At 44.6% G+C, this 18,413-nt stretch overlaps 1 protein-coding gene across 1 annotated transcript in view; it reads left to right on the top strand.

Annotated features, from left to right (window-relative positions):
- Positions 1-18,413, top strand: part of RARS2 (arginyl-tRNA synthetase 2, mitochondrial) — a 273,941-nt gene that overhangs the window by 63,163 nt on the left and 192,365 nt on the right. The window contains exon 4 of the mRNA XM_086926598.1: positions 3,939-4,022. Coding sequence (XP_086782724.1) covers positions 3,939-4,022 — 84 coding nt within the window. The remainder of the gene's footprint in view (positions 1-3,938; positions 4,023-18,413) is intronic.

The following is an 18,413-nucleotide window of genomic DNA, read 5'->3' as shown; positions in this document are numbered from 1 at the left end:
TGTTCTACCCTGGGACCTGCTGCGGAATCAAATGGGGTACTCCGACTTATTGGTGCTCGTATCTGCCTGTGGGAATTCATCGTGGCATTCCTATTCTCTCCTTCTGCTCTTTCATTGTCCCATCGTGCCTGTTCCTCCTGCTGGACCCCTTCTGGGTTATAGATTGACACAATAGGGCCTATGGTGACCGGGACCTGCAAAGCATCCGGCATTTGGTATGACCTAGCGCATTGCGTCTCCGGCACCTTCTGGACCACAAATCTTCCCACCACTCTCTGTTCAGGACTAGCTTGGGGTATTTCTACGGTCTTAGTAGCGTCCCACTCTGATACCGGGATCGACTTATACTCTCCCCACCTAGTTCCGTCTACTTGCGGTAATATGGGACTCGCAAGTTCACCGCTATATGGAGGTGGTCTGTCTGTTAACAACCTGTCTATTAGATCCTCCTCCGACTCACTTTCCTCATCTTCCTGTTCTAGAGGTTTCCTTTCTCCCGTAGCCTCTATCATGGTGAACAGTTTGTCCGCTTCTATCTTTTGTACCCTCCATTTCTTAGCCTCGTCGTCCCATTTAGCATCCTGCACTGCTTTTACCGATCTTCTCACTCTTTCTTGTCGCCTCTTTACGCCCCTTTCGTGTGCTGTTCTAAACCACACACCAAGAGCTTCAAATTGTGTTGGCCTCGGTAGAGGTCTCATTGAAAGCATTGTCGCCTTCAGTTGGTTCAACACTTCTAATTTAAACGTTCCAAATCTTGGGAACGCTAGTTCTTTTTGCCCTTCTGTTAGCCTATGCCACTCGGAAATCCATAATATCGAGTGTAAGCCTACATTTACTGCCATATGATATGCAGGTGTGCCTTCTGGTGGAGCTTCTTCTCCGGCATATAAATTTCTCCTTTTCTTTTTAAAGATTTTTCCTAAACCCTTAAAACACTTCATTTTGATAACGTACGATATTTCTTACTTATTTGCGTACTTGATAACACCCACCAATCCCTGTACGACTCTCGCTAATCAGCCTATCCCAGCACGGTTCTACTCTGACGTCACTTGTCCCTTCTTCAGCAGCTTCCCTCGTTTCTCAACTCGTCTCACGATCTCACATGCGTTTTCGTTCATACATTGAAAAATGACTACTTCCGTCCAAGCGATCACTTTTCTCTGACTGTACGGCCACAGTCTACTGTAATTGCTACCTCAACTGGCACAGCGTCTTTCCTCTTACGGTCGGACACTTGCCTCAACTGATAGGTTACTTACACACCGTAAACGTCCGACCAGCGTCCGCTACTCATTCACTCACACATACGCTCCCCCTATCATCGGTCTGTCGGGAAATCAATGGTACCTCATGACCCCCTTTCAATGGTAGTCAAATTACTCTAGGTGTTCGATACACCTGAACCACTTAAGTCCTCTGGACATAAGATTTCATCCAGTTGCGCGCGCTCACAACTTTCCCTCAATCACACTACAGGCATTCAACTCCGCTTGACATTACAACACAGGAACAACATAAAACACCGCAATCTTACAACGCATGACCCTTATACTCACTCTCGACCGACTCTGCTGTTTTTCTCTCGACGCACCATCAGCACCGTCTTCGGCTGCAATTCTTCTTCTGGTCGACGACGACTAGGGACCTTGGGGTAAACTAACCTGGCCTAGGTCGTCTTCCTCAAGAAGATAACCATCCTCTGCTACCAACTGCGGGGAACGAGATTTTGATATCAATTTATGATTATGATAAATTTAATAAAGAATCTCATTCATCTGTTTTGGACCGCTTATATCTGTCATTGAGGAAAGGACCACCCCCGCATTGGTTAGACAAACCCCATTAACTGACGCCACTCGGAAGGACCACTTACAACTGATGAAGTTTCAAAAGTTTATATAAAGATTAATTTGAATACGATACAATCCACTCAGGATAAAATCTCAAAATATACAAAATACAAAATCAATTAAAATCTCAGCTGCTTAAGCTTCGGTGTGAAGTGGTTCCTTCTGTGTTATCTGCAGTAAGATAAAAAAATATCATCAAGTTAATCTGTCCCTACTCTATGCTATGTGACAATCCTACTTCGCAAGTTTCTTCCCTGAAAAGGTGTCAGCAGTTTGACTTCCAAAGAAGTTCAAACTCTCTTTAGCCTCTAAAGGAAATCTTAAGTTTCAGAAGCAGTACCCTATCTGCCTACCCATCCGCTCTCTAAGGGTCCTCGGCCTACTGCTCCCTTGCGCTCTGATCTCTCAGCGCATCTGCTCAAGGCATCTACCCTTGCCTTTCTCTCTCTGAGCTCCCTACTCGGCTGTTCGCTATCTTATCCCCGGGGTGCTGTCCCTAAAATACACAATCACCATGTGGGTGGAACGCCCCTTGACGCCCACCACGGACTTTCCCCGATGATGTCAACTTCCTGCTTCTTCCATTGGTCCACTCCTTGCGTCGTCCGTTAAGTTGACCTTTTTCTTCAGATGTCATCTCCATCATCTCATCGTCGACTTTTATTGATTCTTTCAGATCATGTAACATATGAATTTAGACAAGGCCTTAACTCTATGTCTCTTACTTGACCCTGCTAGGTCCTGTGAATGGTCTTGTCAAAACATAGTCTATAGTCAAAGTGTCTCTCCTCACGTTCGAGCAATAAGCTCCGTCCGGCATTGTCACCTTAACTCTAACAAGTGCTAGACTTCTCGGCTCTCATGTCCACATCAAGCTATTTACGACCTTCACAAGACCACTAAATTACATTCATGTGACTATGCTCCTTCGAACTCTTGACCAGTTAGGTTATAAACACAAATGACCTAAACTCTTCCAGCATTCCTACAAAAGCCCTCTACACAGTATAACCTTTGGCATACATTTATATATTCGTACTTTAGCAAAAGCCTTAGTTATACTTAAACATTCTACATCAAATATATACTACATAGAATACGACTGTATAGAGTATAACCTATACATTTATCCACGTTTCTCCACGTTTACACCTTTCCACGTTATTTCTCGCCGCTTCTCCCAATGTAAAGTTACACATTTAAGGTTACACACATACACGAATTCTACTGTGCATGTTCTACATTTCATACACATTTCTACATCTACCCATCATGTATACGGGCCTTCTAAATCTAATGCATGTTTAACATATGAATACACTTACATTTCCTATATTATGTTATCACTTTTCGTTGGCCTTTACGTTATAGTTGTCAATTGTACATTACGATATGCGTTTCATTCCTACGTTTATAACATATACGTCTAAATATGGTTACTATATACTATATATTCAAATTGCGCTCTCTCAAGCATATGCGATATGTGCGTTCTGCTCAGTGAAATGTTAAAGCTGGTTTCTTGGACAAGGAATCTATTACCTAGACGTAGGCTTCATATTTTAAGTAGCATAATTTTGTACCTCCATTTTATAACCTATTGCTTATAGCATTGGCCCTCATTCAAAGCAAAGCTATTGCTGTTTGAAAAATCTATAAACAGATTTGTTGCAGGGTTCATAGATGTAGAAATGCAAGTCAAGTAAAATAATTCATCAGTTGTAGAGCAAATATTGCAGTCTTCAAAACTAACCACTATTTGGTTTGCTGCCCAAAAAACAAGCAGCTAATATCACCTGTTGGGAAGCCTCTAGGGAGTGTGTTTCGCAGCATCTAAATCTTATAGTGTCTTTTTGCACTGCCACGAAAAACCTTGGGCAGAACAAGTCTTTTAGGTGCAAAACTATAAGGCAAACATACATACGCATCATTCAATGGTGGGTTCAAATGGAAAGGCATTACGCCAATTAAAATACTTCTAACATATAACCTACATACTTTCAACACACATTGTTGTTCATATCACATTTCTTACTATTTCGTACTTGTTATTTACACCACTGTTTAATTTTTTTCTTTCAGTTGAAGTGTGATGCAGTAGTGAGCGAGATAAGCTCAGGCCATGGAGCAATAAACTTTAAGATAAATCGTGAGTTATTAGCAAAGGTAAGATGTGTTATCCATTATATAAAAAGGAGAAGTCTCATCAAAAAAACATTTTTATTTATTGACGAACCCTTTGAAACTGATGCCACAATGTCTTAATTCTTCCTTAGGAGCCCATGATATTCACAGGGGAACATGTTCCCAGTTTTTAAGAATATGTTAATGCAAAATAGAATCACATTATTATCATCATACAATTTCTGAATATTTTAAAGTTTGACAAACTTTGAAACATACGAGAAAGCAGTTTTTAAAATAGGCAAGCTACAAATGTTGTTTACGTATGAGCTGAAGATAGTATGGCGCTTTCAGATACACTCTCCACTGTTCTAAAGAACAAGTAAAAAAGGTTTCTTTATATTCAATTAGGAAGGCTTTTCTGATCACAAGTAGGAAGCAAGATTTGTTTGCGATTGGATGATCACTGTATTTTAAATGTAGTAATCCATAATGGATTACAGAGATGCCTTTGCACTTAAGGTTGAAATATGAGTTCCATTTCCATTGAAAAGGCACATTAGTGATCTCTTATCATTTTGGCCTCAGTGATTAATATACACCAAATGTTTTGAAGGAAATGTTTGAATCCCTTTCGATGTTAATGCAAAATGTAGTGCGTAAGCACTGCGGCGGGAATGCTTAGGGGGTGTAAAAAATGAATTTGTCTCGATTGCATCCTAGTATGGAATTTTGTCCTCTAATTATTCATAAACGGCAAAAGAAAAAGTGCATCACATTTCACAGGCAAATAGTCCAGAGCTTCATTCAGTGCCTTTTGCTGGTTTGGTTAGTTGTAATCCAGTTTTGAGAAACTGTATTTAGATAGGGAACTTATACATATCCTAGAGCACATTTACCTAAGTGATGCGCTATATCTGCCCATCTCAAATGAATGTTTATAATCAAAGCATTTGCTCTGTTACTATTTCTGCTGATATACAAAAGTATTAGAGCCTTTCCCAATCAATTATTTATCCATAGGACTAACATGAATACTTTCCTTGCAGAGCTGAAAATTGTTAAAGACTTTTCTAATGAGAGAGAAAAAGTGTAACAAACTGCTTGTACTTACTCCACCTTAATTTTGATTGAACTGTAACACTTCAAGGCCAGTAGGACTGTTTGTGGGATAGCAAAATGCTTCAAGGCCTGATTACTAGTTCGGCGGTCTTACCACAATATCGGCGCTGCGGCTGTTCCAAGAAGACTGTACTGGCGGCAGTCTTCTGCCCGCCATATTACAATGCCACCACTGGGCCAGCAGTGGTATTTCCAATGGTGGGGAATATTTTTCCATATGTGTCGATGCAGGAGTGTATATTTTGACTGCACAAGTGCTAAATGTATACATATGCATGACATATACTGACATATACATGACATACATGGCATATACTTTCCCATTGCCGGAGTCCAAACTATATGTGCCCAGTCCAGTCAATGGATAAATATAACAAAACGGACTTACCTAGATTTCAGCGCCAACAGGGTCGTTTTCCTCGGGGTCAAGATGCTGCTGTGAAGAGGTACCCTGGAGGAAGGGATCCACGTGGAGAGACTGAAGGTAAGGAATAGGAAATGAGGGAGTTTGCAACCAAATTCCTTCACTTTTGCTGACTCGAAGCAGGCGGTCTTCCCGCCATGGTCGGCTTGAAGGAAAGCCAACTCGTAATTCTGATGGCAATTAACTTGTCTATACCGCCCTCTGGTAGCTGCTTTCCCCATACCGCCATCGAGGCGGTCGGGGAATGGCTGTCGGTGGCGCTCAGGTGTTCTTTCGTTCTGCAAACCACCAACATTGCAATACGGCAGGCGGACCACCAACTAGGCAGTGGGGTTTCCGTTGCCGTTTTGATGGTGGTTCCCTTACCGCCAAATTTATAATCACACCCTCAGTCATTTTCCAACTTGGCCGAAATCAAGTGCTTTGGTGTTCAGGTAACAAGGAATACTGGTTCAAGTGCCATGCCCTACTCGCTTTCAATGCACAAAGACTTCAATTTGGTATGTCATTTAGTAACTCTTTGAAAGTCACAGAAAGAGCTTTAGTTAATATTGAGTTGATATAATTTGTGCTAGAATACTAGGCTGAGGAAAATAAAAAAGTAATGTGTGAATTGTTTGAATTTGTCTCAGCCGCAATCCAGTCCATCGTTTATTTGCTCGCCATGCCACTGCAGACCAAAAGCAGGCATATGCAAATTAGTGTTGATCCGGACCTATCAGCCCAGGCCAGCCCCAACTATCAGGCCAGGTCCCCACAGAACTGGAACACAATGAACCCCAAACCAGTTTCAACCTATTCAAGCTTTGTCAGTAGGGTTCAGTTTGAGTACTAAGGCGCGGTCAGCACAGTACCCATATCTGGGCATTAAAGCATTCCACCCATCAAATCTTCTTTCTATCACGTCATCGCCGACATCGAACTGGATTGCGCCCATCTGAACGCTCACGAAAACGCCACCAAATGGCAAAAATAGGTGTCTGAATGAAGCGGGCACATTTTGGACAGTGCGATCAAAGGCTGATGAAATGATAATTGGAGAAATCGGAGAAACTAGGTAGTCAGTGCGGAGCAGCGGACAAGATGGCGACCACCGCGCTCCACAACAAGCCTTCCCCCAGAGCCTAACAGTAAGTGGGACACTGTGATCCGATGCCGGGAAACCGGTGGAGTCTGAGCGATTGGAGAGCGAGTTGAGTGTCCTGATGACTGCTGTCCGGGTTTCAAGACAGCAATAAGCGGCACTATTCCACTTCACCATTCGGGGACCGGCCGAGACAAGATGGCGGCGCCCTGTGAGACGGAGCTCGACCAGCACTTACATCGTTAGAGAGAGTGGGGAGGACACGGCGATACCGTGCGACAGAGCAGCGGAAAGCGGCGAGAAATGTGGCGGTGAACCGCTGGGAGAAGTGACATGGCCGGCGCGCTTGTCTATGGCGCCACTTTCATATAAAAGCAAAGGCGCGGACTGGGTCCTCTGTGCTCCGGGGCTGTACGCGGTAGAATAACGTACATACCACCATGGGAATGACATTGCAGTGAAATTTGCCTGCAGATGATTGTGGAACTCAGGGCTACCAACAGCCTATATTGTGCATGACACGATAATTGCGCTATGCAAGACTCTCTAATAAACAGCGCTTCTTTAATGACGCACAAAGTGACACGTCCATGATCACAACAGACCACCACTTTTACGCTCCAGAATCACGCACTTGACAACAAAGACCCAAACGGAAAACAGGGGCGGCGAGCATCCCGCTTGAGCACCAATCCCCTTAAATGGCGGCGCCCAGTGTGTCGAGGATCGGCCAGTGAACACCGATAGCGCGGACAGGGGGAACCCGGATTGTCCACATAAAACAGATAGAGGCCCGCAGTATATCAGCGCTGGTAGGGACAAGTGATGAGGGTCAGGACTCTAGGCGATGCTTCATGTACGGCGCACATAACTGACATTCAAAACGCGAAGAGCGCGAACTGAGTCCTCGGGGCCCCGGCCCGTCTATGGAGATACGGCGTTGGAACCACCATGATGATGCTACAGCAGACCTTTTGACCCACAGTCCATTGCTAAGACCTGTAACGCCAATAGTGCAAGATTTAAGACGCGGCACCTGCGGTGCGTCATTTCACTAACCCCACACGTGGCGACACAACTCGGACCACACAAGACCGTCACCATAGCGTGACAGAGCCCCACAGTCGCAGACAAAGACCCCAAGTGACGGACAAAAGCAGCAGGTGATTCAGAAAAGGGGTGGTGATGAACAGAGTGTCTGAATTAAGCAGACCACTCTTACCCAGTCCAAAGATCAGGGCTTGATCCATCACCGTTTTTTAGCTCACTGCACCAACCCAGCTCAGAACCTGGCTACATGCAAATTAGTCTGACCCTGGCCCAGTGCATCATGGGAACTGGGCAGACCAAACTACCAAGCCAATTCTTATACTGGGAAGGAAACAAGCTTCCGGGGACCGGTTTCTGGCATTTCAGCCGTCTTCGGCCCGGCTTGCTTGAATTCTGATGGTGCAATGAGCAAGGGACTCACATATGAGTATACCCTTCCACGCTTATGGTGGACAAAAACGATTCAGAAAAGGGGGTGGTGATGAACAGAGTCTCTGAATTAAGCAGACCACTCTTACCCAGTCCAAAGATCAGGGCTTGATCCATCACCGTTTTTTAGCTCACTGCACCATCCCAGCTCAGAACCTGGCTACATGCAAATTAGTCTGACCCTGGCCCAGTGCATCATGGGAACAGGGCAGACCAAACTACCGCAACAAATGCAATGGCATGGAGCGGGTTCTGGAGGTGATCCGTGCGAAGGAGGAGGAATTGGAAGCGCGTTCAAGACGCAATAATGTGCGCATTACAGGCGTACCGGAAACAACAAACACGGGACGCATGGAACTATATGTAGAACAACTGTGCACTGAACTGTTTGGTCCAGAGGCCCTATCCTCCATCTTCATAGTCGAGAGGGCTCATAGGTCCTTGGCGCCACGTCCTCCACCAGGTGCTACGCCGCGACCCATTGTGGCGCGAATATTGAATTATCGTGACAGAGATGCCATCCTCAGACTTGCGCGAGAGAAGGGGCCCATCATCCATCAAGGTAACAAGCTGGAATTTTGTCCGGATCACACCGTCGCAGTCCAGCAGGCAAGGAAGGAATTTGCGTCCGTGAAGGCCAAGCTCAGGGATCTCCATATTGAATATTCTATGCTGTACCCGGCTCAGCTCCGAGTAATGTGGGAAGGTAAAGCAGTCATTCTATCAAATCCAAAGGCGGCGCAAGAGTTTGTTAAAAAGGCTGCGAAACAGGCTAAAACTAAAGCACGAGAAGAACAGCACATAGATTCGGACTGAGGGACAATAATGGCTGACAAACGAACGTTGATGGACAGCGGTAAGGTTTTTTCAGTCACTTTAAACAGTGAATTGTTGATCTCACCACCTGGTATGGGGATATGGGGGTTTGTAGCTAATACTTGACACATAACATACTTTCCTGAGGGGCAGAGGCGGACTTATGGCCGCTCAGAGACAATGTGCCGTCATTCATGCAGTATACATGCTATCACAGAAAATGTGGGACACAAGTGCTATGCTGAACTCTATTGAGCGCATATAAACATTTCATAGCCCGCTAAGTATTTGCTGCATGGGTCCCCGGGTACAGTCTTGAAAGCGCACATGAGCTGTAACATACGACTACAGTATGGAGACCCCTGAAGGTGGCGCGAGCCACACATGTTTAATGACACTGGCATTGTGAGCGCTGCAGGGATCCTTGTTCTAGCCTGGTCGAAGGGCTGGTTGTTAAGTTCATCACACTCTGTTGGCCTCTCTACGTGAATGTGCTTGATCGCCTATACATCTATGACGTGTTGTATAGCAGCATGACACTTTTTAACACCGCTCAAATTCTATATGCAGAAATATGTTGGGCGTAGGAGGCATTGGGCCTTCCAGATGACACACGCATGTGTAACACAAATGCTACTAGAGCCGTCCACGTCCATTAAGTTGGATGTTGAGTTGTGCCCCAAGCGGACCTCCACAAGGGTTTCCCCTAGTATGGTTCTGTTCTAATGGGAGCTGCAGAAAGTTTTGTTGGGATGCGGGGAATGGTTAGAATGGGAAAATGGCTTTGGCATGATTGGGTTGCTGGAGTGGGTGGGGGTAGGTGGGTTGGGGTGTTGTTACCATTAAGAGACCAAGTCATCTGGAGTATATTACTTGATTTTTTGGTGTACGATAACTGTTTACAAGAACATATGCGACCACGTGTATGGCAGTGTATAAGGGCCATGATCAGATTAATATGTTGTTGTGGGTATCTTTGCTTCCACTCTCTCAATGACGCAGAGTACAAAGGCTACAAGTAGAAATCGTATCAATCTCATCTCATGGAATGTCCGGGGCCTCACACAGCCTAAAAAGGTGCGACAGATATTTGCTTATTTAAACAGATGGGAGATAGACGTGGCCCTACTGCAGGAGACACACATCGCGCCTAACACGCATCAGTCCATAGGCAAACGCTGGGCGGAGTCGGTCTACACGGCCAGCTATTCATCGTATTCAAGGGAGGTGATGACCTTGGTCAGGAAGGGCGTTAATTTCACGACACAAAAGGTGATACAGGACCCTAATGGTAGATATGTCCTTATTACCGGCACACTCCGGGGGCAGAGGTTAACATTGCTTAATGTATACGGACCTAACATAGATGCACCTGAGTTCTTCCAAGAGCTATGGGGACACTTACAGACACTAACAGACACTCACATTATTTGTGGCGGAGACTGGAATATGGCGTTGGTGGATGAGGCTGACCGCTCCCCACACTCCACTGAACCACACAAACAAGCTAGGACTAGCCTCTTTCACATGATACAGGACTTGTGTTTGACGGACGTGTGGAGGCACAGATACCCTGATATACCGGGCGCTACACACATCTCGGCCATCCACAATAGCTGGTCACGTCTTGACTACTGGCTGGGAACGGAGAGCATTACGCTGTGGACACATGACATACAGGTTCTCCCTAGAACACTCTCAGACCACAATCCCGTATTGTTGCACATCACAATCCCGAATTACACGCCACCACCCTTTCACTGGAAGTTTAACTCTCGCGCTTTATCGGACACGGTTTACGCTGATACCATTCTTAAAGCGATCAAGGACTATTTTCAGATAAACGAACCAGTTGTAGAGGACCCGGGGCTACTGTGGGAAGCCTTTAAGGCTACGCTGAGAGGCGTGTGTATGAGTACCACGGTGGGCATTCTACGGGACATACGTCAGCAAATTAAACGCTGCGAAACGCGCATGAAGGAGTTGGAGAGAGCCTTCGAGGATACTCAGGACGTCACACTCTTAGGGGAGCTCCGTCAACTACACACAGAACATCAAACATTTGTGGATGATGAGATAAAATACTTAGATAAAAAGCACACAGCTATATCATACGGAGAGGGAGGCAGGCCTGGCAGGGTATTGGCAGCAAAGATATGCGAGGGTAGGGCACACACGGCTGTAACTCTGAAGACGCAAGCCTCTGATACCCTCAAATGTTTTGTTGACACCTATGGGGCATTGTATAAATCACAACCGACAACTTCAACAGAGGAGACACTTAGTTACTTGGATCATGTGGCAATAGCGTGGTTATCGGATGGGCAGAAAGAATACCTAGCCTTACCCATAACGGTAGAGGAAGTCACAGATGTGATAAAATCACTGCCCAATGGAAAACACCCGGTCCTGACGGGTACACTAACGAATTTTACAAACAGTACGTAGATATTTTAGCTCCTCACCTAGTGGCCTTATACGGTGCCGCATTTGAGCAGGCAGAACTACTCCACACGCTCCGTGAGGCAGTCATAATCACTCTTCTAAAGCCTTCCAAAGACCCTGAACTATGCGACTCCTACCGGCCGCTGTCGCTTATAAACGTTGATTCCAAAATCCTAGCAAAAATACTGGTGGTCCGTATGACGACTCTCATGACAAAGTTGGTAATCCCTGACCAGGCGGGATTTATACCCATGCGTGCCACGTCCCACAACGCTAGAACACTCTTTGCTCTGGCCCACTACCTTCAGCCCTCTATGAACGCAGTAGCGGTTATGCTAGATGCCGCCAAGGCGTTTGATTCTATTGAGTGGAGTTATCTGATTACCATACTACACAGAATGGGATTTCCCAAACGTTTTGTACAGTGGGTATCCCTGATATACACTAACCCGTGCGCTAGAGTCAGGGTGAACCGGTACGTCTCCAACGCTTTCACGATAGAACGTGGAACAAGGCAGGGGTGTCCACTGTCACCCCTGCTATTCACCCTAGCGCTGGAACCATTGGCATGTCGGATTCGCCAAAAATACAAATCGTCAGCCTTACAATTTCCATCCAGGCCTCTTAATATTTCTTTGTATGCAGATGACATGCTATTATACGTTTGTGATCCTGCGACTCACCTGAATCCGCTACTGAGAGAATGCATTAAATTTGGGGGCCACTCGGGACTGGCCATAAACTGGCCCAAGTCATCCATCATTCCACTAACGGACACGGCTACTCCACTAGACACTGACTACCCACTAGAATGGCAGGTTGATCCCATTAGGTATCTGGGGTTGCTATACCACAGAGACCCTGAGGTCGTGATCCTTTCGAATTATGGTACAACGATCTCCAGGCTGGAAGAAAAAGTGAAGCGGTGGATACAACTACCGTTATCCCTGGCGGATCGTATAGCGATCGTGAAAATGAATATCTTACCCAAACTCCTATACCTCTTCAATAACATACCTATCACACCTCCCGGGGAAGTATTCCGTCGCATAAAATCACTCGTGTTACAACTTATATGGGCAGGCAAACAAGCACAAATTGATCTTCAGACACTAACACTCCCACATATCAGAGGTGGTTTTGGTGTACCGAAATTCCTGTTATATTATTTATGCGCCCAGGCACAATATGCAGCTTACTGGTACCACGAGGTACCATACCTCACCCACACTGCTGTGGAGGAAGGGGACACGAAACCTATACCACTGACAGCTATCCTGACACATGTGCGACAACCCCTCCATGCTCAGGACATAAACACAATAGACACCACAGTCAAGGCGTGGCGGAAATTGGGACAGCTGGCGCATAAATCCCCTCTGTATGCGCCAGAAATGCCTCTACACCATCATCAGGCGTTGTCCTTAACGGTAGAAAAGGTGGGCATGAAACTGTTACAACAGGTAGGCATGGAGAAGATGGGAGATGTGTTTCACGAAGGCCAATTTATAGAAATTGACGACCTGACATACATCCAAAATAAATCACAACTGTTCTGCTTTACATACTATAGTCTGAAACGTGCATTGAAGGAACACTACCCCACCTTCCCTAAAGAGCCAGAGCAGCTGATCATAAAAACACAAGACATATCACACCTAGTGTCTAGACTATACGCCGAAGCACAAGCAGAAATACCGTACACCACTGAGAGAGCTAGAGCGAGATGGGACACAGCACTAGAGGCCCCGCTAAATGACCAGGAATGGCAGCAGACATGCGCATTGACACAAATTCTCACTCCTAATGGTAACCTACGCATTATACATTACAAGTTTCTCCACCAGGCATACTACACACCTGCATGAATGTGTAAATATGGCCTGCAAGAGGAAGATAGATGTAAGAGATGTGGTTCAGTGGGAGCTGACTTTGCACATTTAGCCTGGTTCTGTGCTCGGATCCAGGGGAATTGGATGGAGGTTACTGAAACTGTATCTACCATGTTGGGAGTGGCGATAGAATGCACAATACGCACCTGCTTGCTAGGTATAACACCACACCTCAAAGCCACCAAACGTAAATTTTGCGCGATCTCACTATTACTTGCCAAGAGACAAATCGCACAATGCTGGCACAGTAAAAGGGTGCCTAAGATGTCTAGATGGTTACACGATATGTCCTGCTGCAGGGATAAGCTTCTCAAATATGAGGAGGTCTTACCGGCAAAATTGAGGCCTAAAGATTTCTGGTGCTACCTCACGGACTATGTACGGACATTGGAGGTTGACACGGATGAATGATCTAGAGAGAAGGGCCGATAAGAAACAATTATTACCAAAAGGTTATGTGCCCAAGAGAACTGTCTAAGAGTTTGCCCAATAGTACACACCGTTCTCATTGCTTTTACTGCTGGAATGTACTGGTCTCATTCATTGGTTTAAGAGTTATTGTTATAAGTTCGTTATGTGATATTACCACAATGCCATGAAAAATAAGACACAACGGTATCCACTGCGCCGCTGGACCTACGGTTGTCGGCTGATGGGCTGTGTAATTCCATCATAACTGTATGCTATATGTTGCATCGCTGCCGGCCCCAGGGTTGTAGGCTCTCTGCAGTGTAAAATATTCTACAGCAATAAAGGTCTTACAAAAAAAAAAAAACATATTTAGACATGGGCTGTTGACAACATTCTCATTGGATACAAGTTGTAACTCTCCATACAGCGCTTCCCAGGGGCTCAAGTAGGTGGAACAAATATTACAGTCAACATATACCCCGGACTCACCCACAGTGCAGGGAAGTCAGGGGAGCTACTGCCATTACTTCTAACTCATGGCTTGTGTATTTCTTTTTACATATTTATGGAATGCACTATCCAGACTATAAGCTTGCAACATTATACAAAGTTCCTATTCTAGACAGTGGTTAAGAAGGAGCCAGATCCTCTGTTTATAGTCTGCATATCTGTTAGCAGCTACATCCCCGTTTTGTTGATTTGGCATAGAGATTATCAGCGCTACTCACCATAAACTTTATATTTATTTGCTTAACCTTGACAGATCCTTTGGTTTCTGATGCTTATATATTAAATTAAATATAAATATAAAACGAACAATTGATGCACAGAATGCAGAACAATGTCATACATTCACCCCAGTACAGAGATCTAGGCCTACGTCCATCGATTTTTTTGCTCACCAAGCCATTCCAGTTTGGACCCAGCCATATGAAAATCAGTCTTAACCCTGTGCCCAATGGGAGCAGTCCAGCCCGAACTGCCAGGCCAGGTCCTCCCTGAACTGGAAACAAGCATCCTAGGAACGGTTTCGGGCTGGGTCTAAACTGTGTCGAAACTGGGGTGGCATGGTGAGCAAAAGAACAATGGATTTAACCCATATCTCTTGACTGGGGGTGAGTGTATGATTTATTCAGCATTCATTCCATCATTTGTTTGTGTAGCACTTTTCACCCTAAGTAGGATGGCTATGCACAGACGTGGGTCCCTTGCTCACTGTGCCACTGTATTCAAGCTAGCCTGGCTGATGAAGGGTAATACCCAGAAACCGGCCCCAGGATGCTTGTTTCCAGTCCAGGGAGGACCTGGCTTGGTAGTTCGGTCTGGACTGTTCCCATGAGGCGTAGGGTCAAGACTGATTTGCATATGGCTGGGTCTAAACTGGGGTGGCATGGTGTGCAAAAGAACGATGGATTTAACCCAGATCTCTTGACTGGGGGTGAATGTATGATTTATTCAGCATTCCGTCCTTCATTTTTTTGCGTATATATTAAATTATGTCCTAACTTTGTTAGGAAGAATTTTTTTTATTACTGTAAGTTAATTGTATGTAAAATAGTTTTCTATGTAAAATGCTCTGTCACATAGGATCAAGTTTAAGGTGTACGAAATCATCAATAAATGAAGTCAAGAGAAAAAGGTGTCTTAAGGCGATTGACAACATTTTTTGTGACAGCATTGACTTATACAGAAATGGTCATCTTAGAGACCAAGAAAAAGACTACAAGAGGACGTTCCAACTTAGTAAGGCCGGTGGCTACAGGCTGATAAGCATTGCGCAGAGAAGGCAACAGCACATTTTAGCAAAATAATTTTAGACTAATTTAGACACAATGTTCTCTGATTCATCCATTACAGGGCATTGGCCAAGGAGGCGGCTCGTTTGTGTTAGGAACCTGCACATTCTGTCAAAAAGGTGCACACCCAGCACCATTAGCCTGTTAGCAGGTAGATGACCATTTGTGTCACAATCAAGTGGCAATGACCATAGCCAAAGTGGAAGAGGTCCGGAAAAATCTTAGAAAAGCAAAAAATATCAATGGAAAGAAACATGATCTGTAACCTTGGGAGAGAAAATGGCCTAAGCAACCAGACCATCCATATCGTTTATGGCTTTTTGTGGGGTTTTATAGCAGCACACCTTGGGGTCTTGCTCAAGATGTGGGTTCCTTGACTCAATTATATCAATAGCAGCAAGTCCTGTGAAGTGCTGCAGATGCTTCTTAGCATTTCATATCCATTTCTTCTGGAATCACAAGCATTTTAGCCATGCCTTTTGAGCACATTGATCGTCCTTTATGGGAACATGTTGAAGTGTTTCTGCTGTATCCACATTTAGTACAATGTTGTTGGACTAACTATACTTCCCCCCTGAGTCTGCATTAGAGGCAAAAATAATCTGTTAATCTATGACCACAAAAGGTTGTGTAACATTTTTTCCTCCCGAACGTGGATTGAAGAAAAAAGATTATTCTTACAGGCATAACCAATTTCATAGCAGAAAGTTGTGTGAACCACAACATGAAGACTCATTTTCAGCGATAAAACCAGGCGTAGCCTGTGCAGGTAAGAGCGGTGGGGCCAGTTGAGGGGGGTGGGGCGGGGGGGGGGGGGAGGGAGGGGGTTTTTGACAGACGACAACAAGGGAAATGTATTTATTTAAGTTTCCTTCGTCATCGTCCGGCAAAATCCCCCTCCACCCGGACCCACCGCTGTACAAATGTTCACATCAAACCCTCCAAGGCCCTTATACCTAATCGAACTGGAGACAGAAAAGAGGAGAAAGAAACCAGAACTCATTAGGAGGCCATTCCTGGGTATTGGTGCTCAAGCCGAAATTAAGTTGCTGGCTAAATTGAGGGTCACCATAACTTTATTTGGATAAAAGCATATCCATAAAAGAACAGGCTCATAAAAAATTAAAAACATACAAGTCATGATATATTAAAAATAATATGCATACAAATTCGATACAGTACAAAGATGTCAAGGTTCAATTGTACAGTATTCATCAATTTGCTCGCTCGAGCAGATGTTTTCAAAAAGGCCCCCACACAACTCATTGTATTCCAATTTGAGGAGGATCCTGTATGCTTCTCTGTAGTCACCATAAGAGCGTTTCTAAAAAAAGGAACTAAAAACGATTTTGTATATTGTGTATAATACTTACGAAAAGAATAAACAATGTAAAAGAGTTTGACCTGAGCGCCCATCACATAGGCAGGTAACGAAATCAAGATTAGATTGAAACCCCAAAGGGAAGCATAATAGGTACTTGACAGTGCCTGCCCTTAGACAAAAGAGAAGGCCACACTCATCGACCCATGGGTTTAATCAACTAATTTGTCAATTGGCGGTCATTCTCAAAGTTCAAAAACAAGGCCACACTTGATTTGCTGGATTCCCTAGCCAATCTACCCTAATGATAGTACTTGTATAGGGCCACCAACAGCTTTTTTTGTTTGCAATCTTTAAATCATTAAGGTTATCAAAGACATGTAGATGTGTAATACTACATAGACTATTTCTCACCTCTGCTACCCATGGAACGTCCATACCCTTTTCACATTTATCTCTTTAGTAAGGGACTCTGCCTTATTTTTCCATTTAGCTAGCTAGAATAAAGCAGGACGTGCTTTAATATAGTCTTCAACATAAGAGAACCTAACTGCAAGTCTCTAGTATATGGTAGGACATGTAGGCATAGAGTTCCCAGTGGGTTTAATGCACTTAAGTGTGTACTGCTGTGGTGTCAGGTGTCATTTTAAAGCCAAATCTGCTTTGCCGGCTGATTTTAAAATTTAATGATGTCAAAATTTGACTTTGGAATTAAAAGTAGTTCAAAACCCCAAACTACCTTTTTATAACTTATAAGTCAACCCTAAGGTCTGCCCAGGTGCCCCAAAGGTAGTGTGCATTGATATACAATTCAGAAACAATATAAAAGAAGTTTTTAATTCCATGGTTGGGAAAAACTGTCAAAGTCGCATTTTCCCATTGTAGTGCTGCTAGCCCCATAGCTATCAAGGGAAGGCTTAATAAAGTCTATCTTTGCTTGGGAGCTAGCTTGTAATATCATTCAAAGTATAAATATACAATAAAGCCAACAACTTGCCATGGTCAGATTTATTATAAATATTACAGGAAAGTAGTTTTAGAACTTTCTATCCTGAGGTTACCTAAAGCAACCCTGTATCAGCCTCTTAGGATTAGTCAGCCTTTGACAGCCTGAGCCAAGCTGCTCCCTGAGTAGGTGTGAAGAGGCCTAGTGCTGAAACAATGCAACCATTTGGTGGGAGGATATTTACTTCCTGGAGAAACCAGGGAGAGGAAGAGGGCTGGGGAGATAAGCTGTACTTCAAAGGCTGGAGAACAGATGTCACAGGACCCAGGCCAGTCCTCACTTTCTTGACATCCAGCCATATGGGAGCCTACCCCTAATTAGATTAGGAAGGGGGCTGGAAGGGAAGTGTAGTGAGTCGTTAGCCACACCTATGGATTGGGTTACACAGACAAACACACGAAGGAGAGATTTTCTTCATTTTCAGTTTTGTGAAGACAGTGCATTCTGAGTCAATAATATGCTGCATTTCGCAGGAAGTGGTCATAGCAGAGGAAGGTAACTTTACCCCTATGGGTTGGGGTGTTCCCTCCTCTTGCCAGCCCAAAATGGAGGATAAATATCGGAGAGCTACAGGAGCTCCTCATATCACTGCCTGGAACATCAGAAGAAGATGGACTGCCCTACTGGACCCTTGGAC

This window comes from Lissotriton vulgaris, chromosome 6 (genome assembly GCF_964263255.1).
Source record: "Lissotriton vulgaris chromosome 6, aLisVul1.2, whole genome shotgun sequence".
Classification (NCBI taxonomy): domain Eukaryota; kingdom Metazoa; phylum Chordata; class Amphibia; order Caudata; family Salamandridae; genus Lissotriton; species Lissotriton vulgaris.
This window is presented reverse-complemented; position numbering and strand designations above follow the sequence as displayed.